The 22166-nt window shown below is 29.8% G+C and overlaps 1 protein-coding gene across 1 annotated transcript in view; it reads right to left on the minus strand.

Moving 5' to 3' along the window:
• Positions 1–22166, minus strand: part of stw (laccase) — a 127749-nt gene that overhangs the window by 18809 nt on the left and 86774 nt on the right. Inside the window, exons 2-4 of the mRNA XM_085958423.1 lie at positions 7198–7606; positions 5190–5474; positions 3764–4239 (exon numbers count right to left, since the gene is read on the minus strand). Coding sequence (XP_085814549.1) covers positions 3764–4239; positions 5190–5474; positions 7198–7606 — 1170 coding nt within the window. The remainder of the gene's footprint in view (positions 1–3763; positions 4240–5189; positions 5475–7197; positions 7607–22166) is intronic.

Below are 22166 nucleotides of genomic sequence, written 5' to 3' on the forward strand. Positions count from 1 at the left end.
TGTAAGTAGGTGCTCAGTATAATAAAATACTACAACCTGTGCCTATAAGGTGTGCTCTCACGATCTCGACACAAGGGCATCATTAACTTTTGCTCAATCGTTTATGACGTACAGCTAAATGGAAAAAAATGCTACTTTTATTAGATTCTTATGTAAATCGTAGCAGTTTCATAATAGAAACATAAATGTCGCTATGTAATACAATCGTTTATTGGTGATATATTTTAGATTTTAAGATTTCTGAGTACAAACTCAAACATCAAATTATTATTAGCAAAAATTATGCGTTTTTCATATTATATAAATATAGGGATCGAGTGATTTTGGTATTCTAAATATCTACAAAAGAGACGGAAACGTTGAGTAGCAATGCATGGTATGGAGAGATGTCCGAAAATTAGACCTAGGGTTTGAGAAAATAGTCAATTTTAGCGAAAGTACGTTGAAACGAAATACACATTACGGAGATTCATGATATCAATTTGGAGAAGCTTTCATCCAGCAGTTAATAGATTTAGGCTGATTCTGATCATAATCATGATGGTGATAAATCAAAAACTGTGCTGGATCTACATATATAATGCTGGAAGATCGGTGGGGTACTTTATCAGTGTAAAAATAAATGACGGTTGTCACTAAGGTAACTGAGAGAGTCGAAGATTCTCTGAGAAAATAATTGAAATGCAATGATATATATTATCCGTTACAGATAAAATTTTCAGATGAATCCAAGGACTGTGTCATATAGTCAAGAAAGGTAAATACTATTCAATGGTTTGTTATGTTGTGACGTTTAAAATAATATTATGATATTATATTTAAGTACCTATTTAATTAAGTTTTCTGTTGAATATTTTTCACTAAACATTCTTTAATTTAATGAAAATCGTGCAATAATTTCATTATTAATTATATTTTCCCACTCTGTGTCACATTTTTGTATCGATACTGAATGGCCGCATTTTTTGAGTGCCTTTCTTTAGTAACTTTTCAACTTTTTCTTTGTATGTAAAGCAAATTTTATTTAGCAATCCAGACCACAATATTAAACAGATCTTAAAAAATCCGCCGTCAATATAAAAAGATATCGCGATTGCACTGCTCTAATTTTTTATACCTATTCAGCTAAAGTGGCAAGAAATATTTTAGTTACTATGCAGTTATCATCAGTGTTGTTACTGTTAGCGATGTTCAAATATTATTTTTATAAAATTATTTAAAAACTTAAAAAAAATCGCACGGATCGATTAACTGTTAGTTGAATGCCTCCTCCAAGTTGATTCTTTTCTTGTAAGTTCTATGCATTGCGTTCCCACGTACCTACATACTACCGCAAAACTTGACTGTTTAGTCTAGTAATTAGTCTAGTAAGCTACCTCTATACCTACGATTTGGAATTTTTAAACTTCTTAGTTACCACTGGACGACTAAATTTTTTCAGCTATTATCTCTTCTCCAAACTATGTGTACTGCCGATTTCTATTATATATTTTTAGCAAACTCTATTATATCGTATATCGTTGTTTAGTTATGGAATTATTCCGTTTTTTATCCTTAGCACGCTATTTTTCTTGATTTCTTTTTTATTGGAGGTCCACGCAATTGAGATAAGTACTATACAACCCATTTCACATACATATAATATGGCTTAAAAAAAAGTAAAGGGCTATTCAAAGTTGTGCTCACTGATCCCAAGAGAGGCCTCCCAAGACGTACTGGAAAGAGTAATTATATTACTATTCTAATATTATAATATATTATTATGGTAAATCTTTGGCGAAAGTAAATGTTATCGTTCGTCATAAGACGGCGACATGTTATTAATAGCCTAGACGTTTACATAATAATATATATGCAACTCCATTGATTAGTCATCACTTATTAATTATATTGCAACCATTTTAGTAATGCTCATTCTACGTAACACTGTTATATAATTACGAAGTCATCTTAATCATCCATATTTAAAGACAATTGTATTTTTTTAGTTCCACTCACGATCGTTAGGACGGTATAAGTATTGTTTGAGTGGTTCTAGTATTGTTTTGGCAAATATATAAAAATAGATATTATGAAGATAAAAATTTACTAGTATAATAAAAAAATGAATATTAGTTATTTAAAATGATCATTTTTATAGAATATTAGAAATACCCAACCACGCAGATTGATTATTTCGTTGCCAATGTCGGTACTAAAGTGTCAATGAAAAGTGAATTAGAGATTTAAAGCCAATAGCTGTCTTTTTATAGATTTCTCTACTTAAAAGGTAACTGATTATCTATCGATGTAAACTTGATGTGAAAGTTAAAAGCTTTTAACAATAAATATTCAATTACACTTCTTACTTGATTGGAGTCAGATTTATAAATGCAAAGACAATTTTATATGATTTTTAAAAAATAAAATAAAGTAAAATAATACTCGTCAATGACATAATTTGTAAATGTATAATTAGACAAAAAAGAAAGTGAGAACTGTATGACTGTAATTACTTATACTTCTTTAGAAATAATATAATAATGATATAAATAGCGAAAAGAAGATTTTGATTACTACCTTGCTGAAATGAAAAAAAGTGGTTTTAATGACCAATGATGATGTGCGATAATATTTATTCATCTTTTTATTACGAAATCATCGGATATTACATTATTAATTGCACATAGCTGTTTTTATTACTAGATAATCAAATATTATCTAAAGATTCAAAGAAAGTAATATAATCTCCACTAAATATGATTTTTCATATTGCTTGATAGATCGTAGAAATCTCATATATTATCATATTTATTTACTATCCATTATAATTATTATACTTGGAAACTAATAGCGCCTGTACGCGTACATGGATTTACTTGCACCAATAGTATGCATTTGAAACAATCGCGATAATAACTTTTAACATTTAAAAGTGCTGACTGTCTCGCCAATACCATTCTTCAAGATTAAGCGCGACAATCTTCCAATTTGCACGATATGTGTTTACATGTGTATTTTTTTTATTATGGCCATGATAATACGTACTGTCAGCAGTAAATCCATGCACGTGTAAACGGGTATAAGGTTATTGATAATTTTATACAAATATTTAAAGATCTTCAATAATATCAATAAACATAGATGCAGCAAACGAAATATATTTTAATTTTGTACTATTGAGTAGAATGGTATGGCTTCCCTACCAAAATCACAAAAGCAAATTTAATTTGTCATAAAATTACTTTGAATATAGCAATTAATGCCTCTCTCAATTTTCATAGTTTATATGCAAATTAGTGGATTGGGGGTCCTTCGTGTTGCTTCACTTTAATATGTTTAGGATCCTCCTTCATAGAAGAAGGTTTTATACACAATATTAGTCAGGGTTGTTTTAAATTATTGTAGTATCTTTCTGTCTTAATTGTTGAATCTATCATAAGATATATATCCAAATAAAATATGGAATACATTTTCATAATAATATAAAATTTGAAATAATTCCAAGAACACTACTATTAGAAATAGTTCAAGATAAAATACTATATTGAATAAAAAATGAGCTCACCCTCACATCTATTCTAGTGGTGAGCTTCACCGATTAAACTAGATACTTAGATAAATATATTATATTCGAAACATTTTGTTCAGTAATTTAAAATTATTTAAAAAAGAAATTTTTTTTTTTATATTTTGAAATTGAAATACAATACTCTTTCTCGATATGTTTCTTACAAGAATATGGAACAAAAACAAATAAAAATAAATTGGTAAAAAATCCTACCTGAGAATGAAATGATTGTGTTGACGTTGACGGGTCTCACTGGTTCTCCGTCAGTAGCGATGACTGTGAGTCCATGACCTTCGAAGGTGATTTGGGCGGGGCATACTGAAGCGAATGCGTTGATCATTCTGAACCTGTACTTTCTGCCGGGGGTGATGGTGAAGATTTCCAATGGGGTGTTAGTCATGAATCCAGTATTGGGATCTCTGAACTGTCCCTTTCCGTTAATGAGCACATTCTCTGGGTCTTGGCCAGTGTTGACGGCAAGACGACCTGGATATCTTTCGGCGGCATCTTCGTGAAGCCAATCGCTGAGCAGCATGACATGCGTCGTTAAATCGAAGTCGTAGAGATGGCTGTTGGGATCCTTGGATGGTGGCTGACGGACTACGATGCTTCCAAGAAGACCATCTAACTTCTGCAGACCTGTGTGCGCGTGCCAAAAGTGGGTTCCTGCATTTCCTGTCCATTGGTACCTGTTAAAAAGTTTTATTTATGGCTAAATTAGCATTATAGTGCTAGGATATTGATGTAACTGTGTATTAGTAGGCACCCGTTGATTTAAATATGATATGAAATATTAGGAAGAATAATATTCAATATTGCGTTACTATAAACTATAAAGTCTTTTACAGACAAAAATTTTCAGCAATTCGTCAGAAGCGCATAAGCTGTGTATTATATCAATAATTCTGATCTTATAATTTTTATACCAACTCTTCCATATAGGTATTTAGAATAGAAACACTACAATTTATGAGATTTGAAACTTGGCGCACTAAAGCACTGTTATGAACACGTGTTTAAGAAGCTTAAATATTGTGTTTTGTATTTATATTAATTGAAAGTGTCCTTCAGAAATAAAATTAAAACTTAACATTATTATCTTAATTTTAAAACATATTACACAATCAATTTCTCTATATATAATCAAGTACTATGTATATTATGTACAAACTTCTAATTGCAGTATATTTATAGATATCTACCTATTTAATACTAATATTGGTAATTGTGTCGCAGATGTCCACATGAGCTTTTATGATTTATTTTAATGAAAACAGTTTTTTCCATGTAGACAATAATTATATTAAATACCTTTTTCTGTCAGCGCGGATGCTTTTCAATCCAATGATTGTTACTTTAAAATTTTCATACATTTTGTTGCATTATTATTAGGTTGTATTAGGTTGGGGTAGGTTAGGTTTGGTTTGGTCTAAAAAGAAAGTTACAAAATCTCAATCTCTGCGGCATATTTACCCTAATATTATAATATGGACTTACTAGGTTTTGATTATTTAGATATTTTAACTTTTGATTGAACGTATGCATTTTTGCATATTCGATATATTGAAAAGAGAAAAATACCTACAAAAAAACAGTTTTTAAATAACTAAATAATAAAAATGTATTATAATAATAATACCTGAATGTGTTTCCTTGTTGAATGGGGCACTGCGTAACGAACGGCACTCCGTCATAGTACTGAGATCCTCGTTGGAAGATTCCGTGCCAGTGGATGGTCACCTCCATGCCTTCCATATGGTTTTCGACGTCAATTACAACCTTGTCGTTCTCGCAAACCTGTATGCTGGGTCCTGGCAACATTCTGTTGGCTGTGAGGATACCCCTTTCGACACCATCGGCCAACACGCATTGGCAATGACTCCATACTACGTTGGTTGCGTTTGGCGTGCACACTTGACAGGCCCTGTTCGGAAAGATGATTGATGTTTATATATAACGAATTAAAATAATAAAATTATCTTTTAAAAATCTAAAATGGTGGTATTTTATTTACTGATAGAATAACATAAAAATCACTCACTCGATTAAAATGCATGAAAACAACATGATACATTCATAATTTGGTTGACATAGAATGCTTTGGATGAAAGCTGATTCAGAAATAAGTAAGGGAATGTAAGTATCTTATTATGTGAAGAATGCAGTAACCAAAAGATACTTGCATTCAGTGATAATAATGAATATTCATTGTTGAATCACTGCAATATTATTATGCTCCCTCTTCGCAATGGCCCAAGTAAGACGAATTTTAGCGTTCTTTGATAAGTATTAAAACACCAACACTGTGTCGAAATACGGTGAACATTTTACGGCATTTGTCACTCTATTTTTAATAGTGATCCATAAACAAATAAGTGGATCACAACAATCAGTAAGAAAGTTCTATATTTAAATTTAGATTGATTTTATGTATTAATTATTTATGAATAAAATTACTCAATTTATGTTTGCATTAATTTATGCACGGAGCTAAAAGCTTATTTGTTCATTCAGTATTATGTGAGATTTAATCAAAAGTAAAATAAAATACTTTTTTTTACTACAAATATCACATTAATTTTGCAAGCAGCGCGAACATTTTAATAAAGTATTTCTTATGGCTGCGTAACGTAGAAAAGGTTGGGAATCTTCGCATGTAGGCTGGGAGGTAATCATCATAAAGAATGCATCTAAAAAGTATTTCTAAATAAACTTTTCAATTACCTACATAATTACTTTTCGTTTTTATTGGTTAAAATTTATGGCAAAAGATATTTTACTTTCTTATATTAATTAGTTGGCAAAATTATTAATGAATTTTATGACAATTATTATTGACTAGTTATATTCACAATTGTGTATTTTCAATTATAATTTTTTATGACTTATTTCGCTTTAAATTAAAAACTGAGTAATAAATAAATGATCATATATGTATTTATTTGTGTTGTAAGTCTATCCTATGCTGTTAATTGCAATTCTCTTAAAATTAATTGGGTAGTAAAATTTCTTAAAGTAAAAAGAAATCGAATTGTTTGAATCGATGTGAAAGATCAATGCTTTCATTTTAATGGAAAATGAATATAATTTAATACAAATTAATAATTAACTAATACGTGTTATTAAATACGCACCATTGTTATTTTGTGAAATATTATTAATAAAAATGATTATGAAGAATTTCTCATATATTTTTTTATCATGGGAAAAGTAATTCAATAAGATAATATATTCATAATTTAGGCTTAAAAGTCAATTTAAACAATGCGTATTATTAATACATAACATTATTTGAAATTCATTTGCAAGTTCTAAAGTTTTTTCATTACTTCAATGAACACATTATTTTAAATAATATTGTTTCATGGCATATTATGTAACTTAAAATATACTGATTTACATATCGAATTGTTTCAATTATTCAATTACAGTGAAAGGAACATAGTTTAATTATTTGCAGTTTTGTATATAAGAAACCGATGATAAATTAATTATGTATCAATTGATTAGACATAATATATTATGAAAGAATACCCAAAGCAGTGCATTGGACTGTTTGCGTGCTTTCTTACTCTCGAATAGAGTTTCAAGAAGAGAAAGAATTTTATCACGATGGCTATGAATGTTAATATGACTGAAATACTTACGCTCCAAGAACTGTGTAGTATTCAAGGGTGAAATGATAGTAGCATACTCTTGGAGGTTCGTTCTCCCTGCAAGCTCTGGCGCACTCATCGGGCGCTGACAGAAGAGGGTTTCTTCTGAGTTCAGCTGTCGCACTGCTGGTGAAGTCCAAATGCCTGAACGGCGACTTGGAATTGGCGACTGCTGGAGGAAGGGGAGGCAGAGGACTGCTTCTTACTCCAGCGCTCAGTTTACCAGAGGATCCACTGCTGAATCCACTGGCAGAAACGAGACCAGATACGTCTTTTCCGAGACCAGGATGAGTCTGAACGAGACCATGTGTTGATGAGAAGAAGTCACTTGATTCAGGGATTGCTGTATTTCCGCCATTCCACCATGATGCGGATGTTGATTGGTCAGTAGGAGAAACTTCTGTAAGAGAGAAAAAAAGAAATAAGGTTAATAACTATTGTAGAATAAATTTATTGTAATAATAACATAGATTATTGCATCAATCTGTGTGAATGCAAGTGGTAGATAAGTCGTATTATTTTATAAAACGTGCAGAGCAGGCTGATTAAGTATCTAGGTAGCGGTTGAATGCAGTGTTTATGGGTAATAATTATCTTATAAAAACTTCAAACAGCTAGTAAACTTTAGGTACATTCCTTCTTGTTAAAGTATGTTACTTTTAAATTTCTTGATACGTAATAATATTATGCGGAAACATTGTATTTGAAAAAAAATAAGAATTTAGCGACTGAGTTATGTTTATAGAATATAAGCCAATGCAACGAAAAAATGATTAAACAGTGATTTAAAATCTAGGTATGTACACATACTGTATAAATCTAATTTGATTTATGTATTGTATATATGAAAGAAATAATAATAAAGTAAGTAAATAGAGTGATCAATATTTATTAACAATCCAATCGCCGCTATGTGATTTAGAAAAATGTTAAGGTTTAATAAATAATTTTATCATTGCTTTATTTAAAAAAAGATTTAAAATGTTTTTTTTTGTATTTAGTAAGATTAAGCCTTAGTATGACCACGATACCGTATCTTGGTTCGTTATAATTCGATATAACACTTAAAGATTTTTTTTTTAGAAAATACGATGTTATTATATTCAATATGAAGTGCATAAAACTAAGTATGTAATATTATTTAAAAAATATCGGTGTGTGTGTACTTATGTACTCGCGTTAGAAGTTATACTTCTTTGGCGTAACAAAACAAAAACAAAACTTGTGACAAACTAGATTCTCCGACTAGCTCTTAATTATCTTGTTAAATTACACACTCAAGAAAAAAGACCGCTTATTGGAACGCCGTTGGTTTATTTCTATACATTTTAACTTATATTACTAAATTATATAATTTTAATTATCGTTGTTTTTATTTTTAAAGTAACAACTGCCACTATGACGTTTAATAGTTTGTTTACGTAAGGAATTGCAAATGGCCGACAATAATAAATTTGCTGCCTAGCAACGGAACAATTATATACAATAATATTATACTGTTTAACCATCTTTATTACAGTATCATTCTGTGGCGTAATGGTTGTGCGTTCGGCTGATAACCGAACAATCGTTGATTCGAATCCAATCGAGTGTGTTTTTTTGTGTGAAAAAATAAATTATGTGTTACATGTCACATGCCAAAAATACACTCTGATCTGATTTTTCAAACGCGCCTAAAGAAGTATAACTTTAAAAATATTTATTATCTCCTAACAAACTAGCTAGAGATTTAAAAAAAAAAATTAAGTGTACAAATTTGTATGCTGCGTATTTTTTTTTTCGATACCGCTAGTAGTCTTTTAAGATAGCCAAGAAGAAATAATAAAATACAATAAGCAATACATATATAATTTAAGATTAAAGTAAAAGTGATCGGAATTTTAATTCTACTTAAAGGTTAAACACTATCTACGGACTTCACTGGCTTATTATATCAGATGGAAGCTTAAAGTTGGATATTGTAACGAATATTATCCATACACGTTGTTAACATATTGATATTATATACTTGGCTTTAGTTATTTAAAATAAAACGTTTATAACACGATTTAATACGGCGTATTAGTCGGTATACAAGACACGATATTTATTGTATCCATAAAACTGAAATTTATTTAGAGATAAGCTCGTATAATTGCTGATAGTGAAAATATCTAACATGAGAAATTTAATTTAATAATATTTTAATGTTGTACGTTTTAACATAGTTGTAAAATTTTATTTTGATTTATAAACACAATTTAAAATAAAATTTTAATTAAAACCAAACAAGTAGATTGCAAATTTATGTTGCTTTCACCATGGCCACAAAGGTATGAGGGCTTTTGAGACATGTCAAAATCCACTACTCACTTACGATGCAAGACATTAACGATTGTAACGCCTTTTTCACACGCTGAATTTTTTTGAGATTGCAATTACCATACACATATAAATTATTCACTCATTGTCAACAATCATAACCATGAAGTTATGTGCTTTGTTTCAAGCGTCAGTTACTTATCAGTGTTATCACTTTATATAAGTTTCAACTTTCATCACAATAATAATGACGTTGATAACTTGTTTTATAATTTTTCGAAATACAATAAAAAGGCTATTAAATTTTCATATTGTAGCGTAATATCTCGATTAATTTAGCGTTTATTATATAGTAATTCATTGTAATATTATAAAGTTCGCCACATATTATGTATTCGCTACATACATTTTTAAGAGAACTCACCTAATTCCGTACACATCTAACTTTTATGTTTGAATTTTTAATTATGTATAAGTAAATATTTAAATATTTTTTAAATGCTACAGAAGTAAAGGGTAGAAAAAGAGATATATACCGCGAGAAAGAGGGAACTGATACAAATTCTAAGTTACAGTTGAGCTGAGGAGGTGCGAATTTTTTTATGTGGAACTCATGAAAAATGTGGAGATTGGTGAGGATGCCGTGATCATTTTTCTACCTACCTTGTAAAAATATAGGTAGAAAAAACTATACAGCTTTACAACAAATTATTAATAAACAACTTCTCATATACACCTGCGATGGAGAGGTTTTCTCAAGAAAGTGTTGATCAAATGTTTAACAATCGTTTTTCACAAAAAAAAATTGAGAAAACCTATTAATAGGTTCATAATATATGACAATGGTAATTTAACTTAATTACCATTTGACTGCTTAATCTGCAAACCAGCCAACTACACTTTTGACTAAAAATAAGATTTTGATGGCATTTTGTTATAAAGTATATTTTCTATACTCCTAAACATATAAATAAATGCGTTATCGTTCTTCAACCAAAACAGCCAACCGCAGGTGCTAAATTTCCAATATCGTAAATGGAACAACTTTGCTCTTTATATAAATTTTCTTTATATATAAAAGGGTAGAAAAATAGTGTATTACTTAACTTGTAGTGCAGCTTATTTGTAAAAAGAATCTAAGTGTATTTTTGGAATTTTTAAATTCCACTCGATAGTTAAATTATTATGTTTTTTCTCCTTCCTGGACAAAAATTTGCCCAAATGGAGTTAGCCGGTTTGCACATTGAGCAGTCGCGTTGTGTTTATATATATATATTTATTTTATACACTACTTATTATAACTAAATTCTCTAACTCAATCTAATCTATATTGGAAATAGATAGATAGTCTTTGACAACGCATACATAATTTAAATGTTTTATTTATAATATATCTACAAGACTTATTAATCTGTATGTATACAATTTAAAGCCGAAGACAGGGTTGACATGATTGTATTACATTTAAATCACGTATGTCTTTTCGACGTATTGATTAAGCAGTACCTACCTTAATATATGTCAATTATTTGAACTCGTAAATAAAACAAATATAAACCTGATCTGAATAAAATTACAAATAATTTTTACTGTTAGAATTCCTTGCTATTTATTGTTGTCTTATATAAAACGCTCTCGCATTTGCGCCTATATTAATTTATAGTATAATAGCTGATTTTTTTCATTTTACCGGTCGTTAGGCATACGTAAAAAATCCGGAGAAGTTGGTAGATATTAAGATTTTATTTGTATATCTATAAAATGCTAATGGTATCGAATTAGTTTCGGACTTATCGAGATGGCCTGAAACGGGCGTTTAAAGTTATCATCTGAGAAATCTCGCTGCGAATAAATGTATTTTAACCGGTGTGTTCACCAGTTAATTCAATACCTAACGTGATTAGAAATACTTCATAAAAATATGCGATCACCAGAGCATCTACAGGTATTGTGTTATGCAAGTTGCGATCGCAAGGCACTTTCTAAGTGTTAGGCAAACTTGGCGTGAAAAAAATGAATTTTATATATGAAAATATTATCGTCGAGAAATGGTTTCATTTTCATAATTTTAAGTTAAGATTTTTATACAATAAATTACGCTATTTAAAATAATTTACTACCTACTAATGCAGGTAAGTATAAATATGTAAATACTAATATGTGTTTGGATCCATAATAAGTTTTAGTGCATAGAACAGATTAATAAATACAATAGATATGCAATTATAATATACTACATTTTAAAGCAAATTTTTGAATGTGTGAGTATCCTACGAAAATAAACTACACAGAGTAGTGTGTGTTGCAATCTTCAAATACTATATTGAATTAGCGTCAGTGCATAAAATGAGAGCAGTTGTCAGAACGAATGACAAGCTTAGAATGACGTATTCTTGACACGCGTCCAAGCTCAAGATTGGTTGTCTGTTACTCGATACTTCTGAGGTATATCAGTACCCATTTATTTTGTGTTCCCTGGTTGTGTGAATGGCTGACAACCACGATTATTTCTCATTAAAAACGGTAAAAAACCGTTGGGATAAAAGCGATCTACGATATGCATGACGATGGGCGTAAACTTAGCGATTGACTGAGAAAAGTGGTGCAACTTTGTGCTTGCTTTACGTGATGATATTGGAGAATTACAGGATGCAGTACCTAAGTAGTAAATAAAGTAAACCCGGGTACATAAGATTGTATAGGGAATACCACATCCCCTGGAAATGTCCTAAAATATATATGGAAAGGGAAGAGTTGCGGGGGACGGTTAAACCAACTGTTGGTCCCAATAAACTGGCCGATTTGGTAGCCACAATGGCCAATTTTGTTGAATTAAAAAAAAATTGCGGCTTCATACTATCAACGTGAAGATCTTTTGAATTAGATTGTTTGGAATTTTTGTAATAGATTTTATATTTACCATTTTTTTTAGTCTCATATAACTGCTCCTGAGACATTCTCAGACATAAAAAATACTGATGCTTTACATCCAAACGTAAGATCCCGTGATACGCCTGATTAATACCAGGTGTAGCTTGGCGGGGCCATTAATTCAATGTGAAGAAAATGAAAAAAAATATAACTATGAAAGCTGTATGCAAAGAAAAAAATATCATTTTGAGTAAATGATTTTTTTTAATGACATGAAATGACAAATTTAAGCTTTTATACTTATTAAACACCCCCTTCTTCTTCATTACATGTCCAAAAAGTTGTAGCAGGAAGTAATTGTCAGATTTATTTCTAACCGTATCTTAGTGGATTAGAATTATATATATATATATATACATGAACTGAATATAATATGCTTCAAGAAATTATATACGGTATGATTAAATTACTACTTTGAAGACGTGCTAATAATAATAGTTATGAGTAGTCTTCAAATAATATATTCCATAAGATATAAAGGTTCATTACAATTATATACATAATACCTAAATGAATTATATTGACAACTGCTGTAAGAATTTATTTATATTATAGTTGTTTATAGATACTTTATAGTCAGTGAATATGGTAAATAAAGCAAAAAATAACGATATTAATTATGTTCGTTTATGATAGAATACATCTGTAGGTATTTTATATATATTATATATGTATAATATAATATGATCGCAGATAATATTTTAAGAAATAAAATGTTAATTGACATGTCGTGATGAAAATCTAGCTCAGCAATTTTAAATGCTTTTAATTAAAAAGCTGTGATAAATATCAATGTAGAATTACAAAATATAATTAACTCATCTATCAGCTGAGAGGTAGGTACTTATGATAAATGAATAACCACGAATTATTAGTTATATTAATTTTTTAGTTTAATTTAGAAAAAAAAATGTCATATTATGTAGTCCATATCATTATTTAATTATTCTTTTCAAAATTATAAAAGGATGTCTGAAGGCACACATGTTGCAAAATAGATTTTTACAGGTAAATATATATTTAAAATAATTTTAACAATTATGAAAACGTCTATTATATTGATGGTATAGTGAAGAGAATTATTTTTGTTAACATATTATATTAAAAAGAAAGTGTGCTTGTCTATTCAAAACTAATCAAATATTGTGTGAATACTGCATGTTACCATTTTTTGCTCCTAAGAGGATATTCCAACAGATTTAAAAAAAAACTATGAACATTTGTTAATCATTCAAAAACTACGTTAGGTGTTTCTCCTGGATTAATCACATATTGACGTTGGATTTGATCTGCTACTAAACTATACTCTACTACATTTGACTTAATGTTTATTAAAACACTCAACAAAGCAACAATGCTAAATAGCTATTGTTTTACCGAAGGTTATAAAAGAGGAATATACTATAATATACTTTGCTTCTGTATATTATGAGAATTATTTTGAAATACAAAAATACTAGGAAGAAAAGAAACCCATTGTTTGATCGAATCCACTTTGAGTACAAAGTGGTTGTACCTATAGATATACAAACAAACGTTTTCCTACGCTTTCCGCCACATTAGGCATATACTGTGGCGTAACAAAGTTACAGAATTTTTAACTATCGAGAAATTTAAAGTATTTTTTTCAAGATCTAATAGCATTGGTGGGTATATAACAGTGGGGATGAACATATGGCACTCGAAAGAATTCTGTTGGCACGTGAGAGAATAGAAAAGTCTTATAAAACCTGAAACTCTGGCACACACAAGACCCAAAAAATTTTAGGATGAAATTTCACTGAAAATTTTTGATTGAAAGACCTAAAAAGCTATCATTTTTGATTGTGCATGAAATTTTGTAAAATCCTGAGAGTTTGTCTGAGAGAGAAATTAAAAAAGATCTTCACGTTCAATCTGGACTATTTTTTTTGGCATGCCAGTCATCGTTACAAATTAAAAAAATGACACCTAGCAATAAAAATGTTCATCACCTCTGGTCAACAATATCAATAAATAATAATATTTTTCAAAGGCTTCGCAAAATACCAGTAATGGCACTGTATTACACGAATTACCATTACTCAAGACTAGCTAATGTGTCAACGTCCCGTCGTCGTACATATCCGCTCCACTTGGCGCAATAATGATTCAAACGAAGCGTTCGTTTCCCTCGCAAATAGCTTTTAAAAATGTCCATAGATTTATAACAAATACGTGATTCGCAGACCGTATGTAATAGCAGGCGTTGATTGGTAGGTAGTGCTTGAAGATAATTATGGCTAATTGTACGAGTGTGACGATCGTCGATCAGCGAGTATTTATTGCGAAAAATCAATGAGAGAATTAGACAGCTTTATTTTAAATATGTTTTATACAGATTAGTAACACCACTATTATATAAACAACAAGCAATAAACAAAAAGGGGGATCAAGGTAATAGATTGGCACCCAAAAGAGTAGAGGGATAGTGTAGTTTTACAGATCTATCAGATGACGTCTATCGCCATGTTATGTTGTTGTTTTTTTAATCTATAACTATGAATGCGTAATTGAAAGAAAATTGGTACGGATATCATATCAGAAGTCAGTTTGATACGTACAAGTCGTTAGTATTGCTATCTTGTTATTGATCAAGTATTTCTGAAAAAAAAACTGTAGTGTGCCTTACTATTTTATATTTATCACAAAATATTTTTTAAAATATCATACCTACTATAATTACAATCAATCAGGCAATGGTAGCAAAATTATCGGTATGTGTTTCTATCGCTGTAGTAACAAATCAGGGAACTCGATCTCGAGCTCGGAAGAATATGCGATAAACTTAAATATCTATCAAGAATTTGCTTGTTCTTCATTCTGACAACTACTCTCGGTTTATACACTGACGTTCATTCAATATCGGCATATTTGAAGATTGCAACACACACTATTGTGCGTCTATAATGTGTAGTTAATTTTTGTAGGACGCTCACACATTCAAAACCCTGCGTCAAAATGTTGAGTATTGGAGTAGGTATAGCCTATCGGAATTCAATTGATTAATCTATTCTGTATCAAAAACCCAGCTGTACATAATTACTTACTCAAAATAACTCAATAGAGAATAAGGTTGACATGAGAACGTTATGTCGGCCCTCGTAGTTTATTGTGTAAGTTTCTGGCTTTTCATCTGGGGGCTCCGGATTCGATTCCCGGTGAGATCAAAATATATTTAGGTGTTTGTGATTGTTTCACTTATATTACTATTTACATTACTATTTTTGGGCCTTTTACACATATTTTTTTCAATAAAAAAAATAGATATCGCCAAACTGATTAAAGACAAGTCACATAGTGGATACTAAACAACCACACAGCCGCTATAACTTCTGCCTGATCTTATTCGGCAAAAGTACATGAAGGTACATTGACTGCAAAGATTGGAAGGAGCTAGGAAAAAGCTTCACACAGCAATTAAATAATCCGGATGATGAGATGACGATAGCATAATACAAAAAATAATGATTATGAAAGAAAATTGACTTGGATTATGAAATTTATCATAAAAAAATGATAAAGTGAATAATATTATCATTTGATCGAAGGGTTAATAGTTTTTTTTTCCAAAGATACTCAACATTGTAGTAAGAAAATGAACCATTAATTATAATATTACTAGCCTAAGTCAGTTTAATATTAAGTTGGTACGTAGTAAGTATGTTTAATGAGTCGTGTAATTCAATATGTAATGAAATACACTGTATATTGTAATGGTATAATTAAATGGTTGTTTATGAAATTTATCGTAAATCATAAAATAGACTCGGTAAGTTTATCCTGCGTATCACTGGATTGAAATAAAATTATATTCTGTTATAAAGCGATAATAATTAAATGTATTCTAATACGTTTATCGTGTTCAATATTAAGTAGATGTAATCTTACACTAGTGCGGCTTTTGAGCTTTGAGAATCGATGTCTCCACCGAATCTTAGGGGTACATTGGTACGACCGCGTTACAAACACCCGAGTTTGTGAGCAGACACAACAGCCTTCGGTGATTGAAGTTATCACGAGGAGACGATTTACGTGGCTGGGACACGTATTCCGGATGCCGCCAAAGAGTGCGGCACTTCGTACCCTTGTGGCACAGCCTCAAGGGTTCCGTCGCCGTGGCCGGCCCTTCCTCACCCTGCAGCGATGCTACAAAAGCGACCTACGTGCTGCAGGTCTGACATGGCGGGAGGCGCAGGAGTTGGCGATGGACCGAGGGAAGTGGCGCCAACTTGTGCTTGCCCTATGCCCCAATGTTGGAACGTGACAGGGTGGAAGAAGAAGAAGAATCTTACACTACGTAAATGAGTTTTGTATGATATGTAGGTAGATACGGTATTCATATTATGGTGTCTGTTTGTTGATGATAAAATAATATATACTATGTATTCATTTACATATTATCCGTACTCAATTTGTAGATGACTTGGAGTAAAAATAGCTGTCCTATTAGTATTAATCGAAAAAGGTACTGTCAAGGAGAAGGGAGAAGAGAAAGGAAGGGGGAAGGGGGAAGGGGAAACAAATATTTGGATCAGTAAAAACGATCGTCAAGGATAAAAATAAATTACGAGTCGACAGAGAAATAAAAAAAATAAGACGTACCTACACAAATAATGATTTAGACAGTTTATTTGGAAAAGATGCAAATCCAAAAAGTTAATAAAACAGATAAAATAGAAAAAACTAACAGGTAACAACTTTACAGGCCCAGAAAATATGAAAAATCTGGGGGAAAGGACCGTAACCGCGTGGAAAATAAGGCATGTAAAAACTTATAGAGCCATTAAATACCAAAGAAACTATTATAGATAATTAAATTGTAGATATCAAGCATGATAATATAATGTATGAATGAGTTGCACGAATAATTAATGACACATAGCAAATTATACAGCATTTTCAATTAGTTCTAACTCTCACAAAACAAAAACAGTAATAATTGATTGTGATCAATAATTTTAATATATAGTTAGGAACTGAACATTGCTTTTTTATGAATCGTATGTATTGTTACTATTATGCAAGAACATTACATGATTTTGCATGCATCATTCTTTTTCTCATATTTTCCTGATTTTAATTCCGGATTGAGACAATTATTATTGAGGAATTTATTTTGTTCATTATTATTTTTAATTATGGCATGCCAAATAAAATTTGTTGTTAGAAAGGAAATTAGAAGTCGGTGTTAAAAATTAACTTAATGACGATAACTAATTTAAAATTATTAACCTATCAGAAATTATCTATCTTCCTGTGATAAATTTATAACCTGTAGCAACTAAAAAATGGAAGGTTACTCAAATTAAATGCTGCATTAAATATGTATGTTATTAAAAAAAACCTTGTATACGTCACTTAAATTACACTAAGATTTATTAATTTAAATTATTTAGTTACTTACTGGAAAATGGAAGATATATAAAAACTTTACTATATTTAATAATGAATATATCTAATGCAACCTTTTATTCTAAGAGAAAATTCGTCCAGTTATTTCAGTCAGATTTTTTTATGGAATAATACAATTATTGATGACTTGTATAATAATTATTATTTTGATGGGCTTCGGATACTTTAAGTCGTGTATATACAACGACAAGATTATCAACTTTATAACTATAAATAAATGCAATATGTTATTGTGATAATGACAGGTTAATTGTTACTACTTTTCGTAGTACGAGAACAAGTTGCTATTTTATTACCATGTTTTTATTAGCTTGTATTTTTGTTTGTCCGGTACAGATTTTTTTCTTGTGTGTCCAGTACAATTTTTTTCTTATTTTTCCAAGATTGGTATTGGACGATTGAAGATTTTTAACTAACTTTCCGGCTAGCTAGACATTTGAAACTTTTAGAATATATCAAAACAAGACGACAATGCATTCTTTTAATACTTTTGGCCATCTTCAAGCAGAATTGAATTCATTTTCAGTTAATTCTGTTTTGTATGTTTCGGAAAAAATTCGTTAAAAGTAAAACACTACTATTATTGGTTGCTAAGGGGGTCCTAGCAACTAAATTATTAATTTATAGGTGCGTTACTATGGAAATCAATATGAAATGTCCAAATTACATTTCAGTATTCTATATTTATTCAGTATTTCTATCAAGTATAAAAAAAGTATTTATTAATACATAGAATTGTCAAGTTTATATAATTCAACAGAAAATTTAAAAATGGTATATAAAAAGTTCGTTTTATCTTGTAATTATTTATAATGTTGTCAACTTTTGTAGGTACTGTCATTAAAAAAAAGCTTCATTCACTAATTTTATAGTGCATAAATTGAAATACAAAAACGAAATAACAATAAAATAAATTTCTTAGTAATAATAATTATGGTTTATTCAATATAATTTGTCCGGTTTGAAAGTGTTCTTAGCGTGATTTATTTTGAAAGCATAAATAATTTAAACAATAAAATTATATCATGTAAATATTGCCTGATGAATAAAATCGAGCAGCGAAATTATCTGTCTCTGTGAACGAAAACTTTCGTTTTGTTATTTTAACTGAGCGTTTTGATATTCGTAAAATACAGGCAATTTTACAAATTGTAGACTGTTATCGGACAATAATTCTATACACTGAAATAAATCACTTGAATCAATAGAAGCAAATTGCTATGAGAAATCATGTCAATATCTCGCTCAAGAAAGCGAAAATTAAATGATTTAACGTGTCGAAAATTTACTATTTGAGAGTTAAATAATAAGATAGAAAACCAAATAATAATTCTAACCATTGAAAATATTTTATGTTCAAGAATAATCGAATAGGGCCATAAAACAGATTTGTATTTGTATAAACAGTGACTAACAATAATTTCGTATGATAAACTTTCGTACATAATATGTATTTAAATTTTATTCCGCATATGATAGATAAATATTAGTTCTTCTTTGTCGGGTTCTCATAACTGAGGATTATCACTCGGATGACTTGGCCATTCAATTCTTGTCCTTTGTCTTCTGCACGGTTTTGCTCCACATTTATCGGCACTCAATGAGATAGTTGTTAGTAGAAAATTAGTCATTTACTACTGTCGATATGACCAAATTTGTTTGAGTTTGCCAGATTGTAATCGTCCTTGGGGACTATATTGCCAAAAATTAGAGCTTCCGGTGAAATACAGAAGAATTTGTTTACTGGTCAGCTTAAAATAAAAGAGCGCAATTGGTACAATCTCTTTGTATGGACCCAAGAATTGCATGATAAAAATAAAGAAATGAAACCGAAAGAAAAAAGTTAAGTTTGAATTCTTGTGGAGAAGAAGGTATAGGTAGAAGAAGTTTTTTAAAAACCTGGGCATTATTTTACTAAAAATTTAGGGAGATACACATGAAATGAACTCAACATGACATGCGAATAAAAGTTTGCTGTCGTTTTTTATTGTAAACAGCATGTAACCACCGAAAATAAAAATGGCATGAAATTGAATGAACAGTTCATAAATAATGTGTCACTATAAATAATAGTGTAGAGTGCCGTCAGCAGATTACACACTAAGTAAATATCGCAACTTACAGATTAGGTACCTCTCGCTAAGTTGACAGTTTTTTCGCTTACGGGATTAAATAAGTTTATCTGCTGATTACATATAATATTCGCTACGTGTAACTACTTAGGGACCTCACGAAAATACTCCAATTGGGGCTCAAAATACTCACATCTATATTTTTAGCAGCAAACTAGTTTTTATATTATATTAGTATTATTAGGATGTTTATAAAATTGATTTTATTAGGCTAAAATTATTTTAAAAACGAACAGAAGAGTGTCATATTTCATAGAGCAGTGCTGCCAATTATAAATAATAACTAAGCGATCATAGACTAAATACTAAACCATGTTTGTGCATTAACACTATCCATAATAACATAACACAAATACGTGTCGGTTGCCATTACTTACTAAATATCGGTTGTGTGCTGGGTAAATATAAAAATGAAACGTTTTACTATTTGTATCCAGTAAGTGTATTATATAAGTATAAGTTAGTGGGTATAATTGAATAAAAGATGTATTTTTCTAATAATTTTATAACAATTACTTCCGATTTTAAAGTTTAAAATAATAAGGAAACTATTAAAATTTTGATAACAAGTAAGCATTAATTGTATAGTTTTGTCAGAGTTGTTCTAGTATCTTAGATTTGATTCTTATTTCATAAGAATACTTTTTTATCTTGTGGTAGGTATCTTTATGTATGGATCGAGCATTGTCAAATATTTTAGTACATAGATTTAAAAAAAAATGATGTTATACAAATTATTTTAACAACATGATTGCCTGAATATAAGTATGTAACAGTGCTTAATATGTTTTCATGAAAAATAAAATATTATTTTTACTGTTAATTTGTAAAGTAAAAAAGAATCAAAATAAAGCGAGTACAGTAAGTGGCCAATTAAATGTAACGTGATACAGTTTCGTTGCAAAACCATTGCATTGACCTCTTAAAGAAGGCCACCTTAGTATGGGTAACAAAGAATCCTTACGCAAGAGGAAAAATAACTTTAATACAACAATGTAAGCATTCTGACATGGTCATGCAAATAAATTCTTCACTATAAAAAATAATGCACACGTTTTACAGACTTCATCAATCAAAATGTCCATTAGTATTTAGATACAGTGATTCATCAGGTGTAATGCATTTATATCAGTGTGTATTATAATATACGAAAAGTGTTTTTACAGCAAATTTAACTATAATTGATGTTGCACTAATTTGACCATCTGGAATATAACATTAAATATTATGTTATAAATATTATACACTATTGCATTTGATTATTCTGTGCATATTTATGTATTATCATAGATCTCAACTATTACTAGTGTCTTTAAAATTGGGTTAAACATACTTTGGTAATAGAAAATTACTCATAATAATTATTCAAACGCGCATAATAGTTATCTAAGTATTCATTGATAATTAAACCTCTCACTTCAGTTATATCTTAAATATGCAAAACATACCGTTATTGATCAATGTCCAATCAAATATATTTTTATAAAAGAACACATAGCAACTTTGTAATAACTAGATTTGTAATATAAGTACCGTAAATCGGGGTTATTTTACTCCACTTTCCCACCAATGTTTCCTATTTTATTGTCATAAAAATTAACTAATACCTTTTTAATGTTTCATTTATTTTATACGATTAAAGCATTATACAAATTAATTGTTTTACAGTTCAAAACAGTTATTGACATCACATTTTATTTGAAAAAATACTTATATATTGGGGTAAAGTAGTCCTTTAAAGAGAGTTACTTTACTTCACCAGTAGCTATTTAAAAATGACATTCAAATTATAATAATAGCACAAACCAAATATTTGTAGAAAAAATGTCTGCATAATTCATAAATTATTATTTTAATTTGAAAGGTAAATTTACAATTAAAAAAAAAACTGTTACCAAATCAATGTTTACTGAACCGAAGTATTATTTACTATCTATTGAAAAATATTTTTTATCTATTATATTTAGATTAGATGAATATTTTATTATAATTATTATTTTCCACAATTTTAACACCAAAACTAACTCGTATCGTTCATTCTAATTATAGTGTTACTTTGAAGTTTCCGTCTCTAATACCATGTGTTAATACTGAAAAAAGAAGAAAGTCTAACCTAAAGTCACTCTAAAAGCCAACTTATATTATGTTCTCGGCAATCGTCGG

This window comes from Rhyacophila brunnea, unplaced genomic scaffold (assembly GCF_057557595.1).
Source record: "Rhyacophila brunnea isolate RB1 unplaced genomic scaffold, BYU_Rbru_1.0 scaffold_7, whole genome shotgun sequence".
In the NCBI taxonomy this organism is placed as follows: Eukaryota; Metazoa; Arthropoda; class Insecta; order Trichoptera; family Rhyacophilidae; genus Rhyacophila; species Rhyacophila brunnea.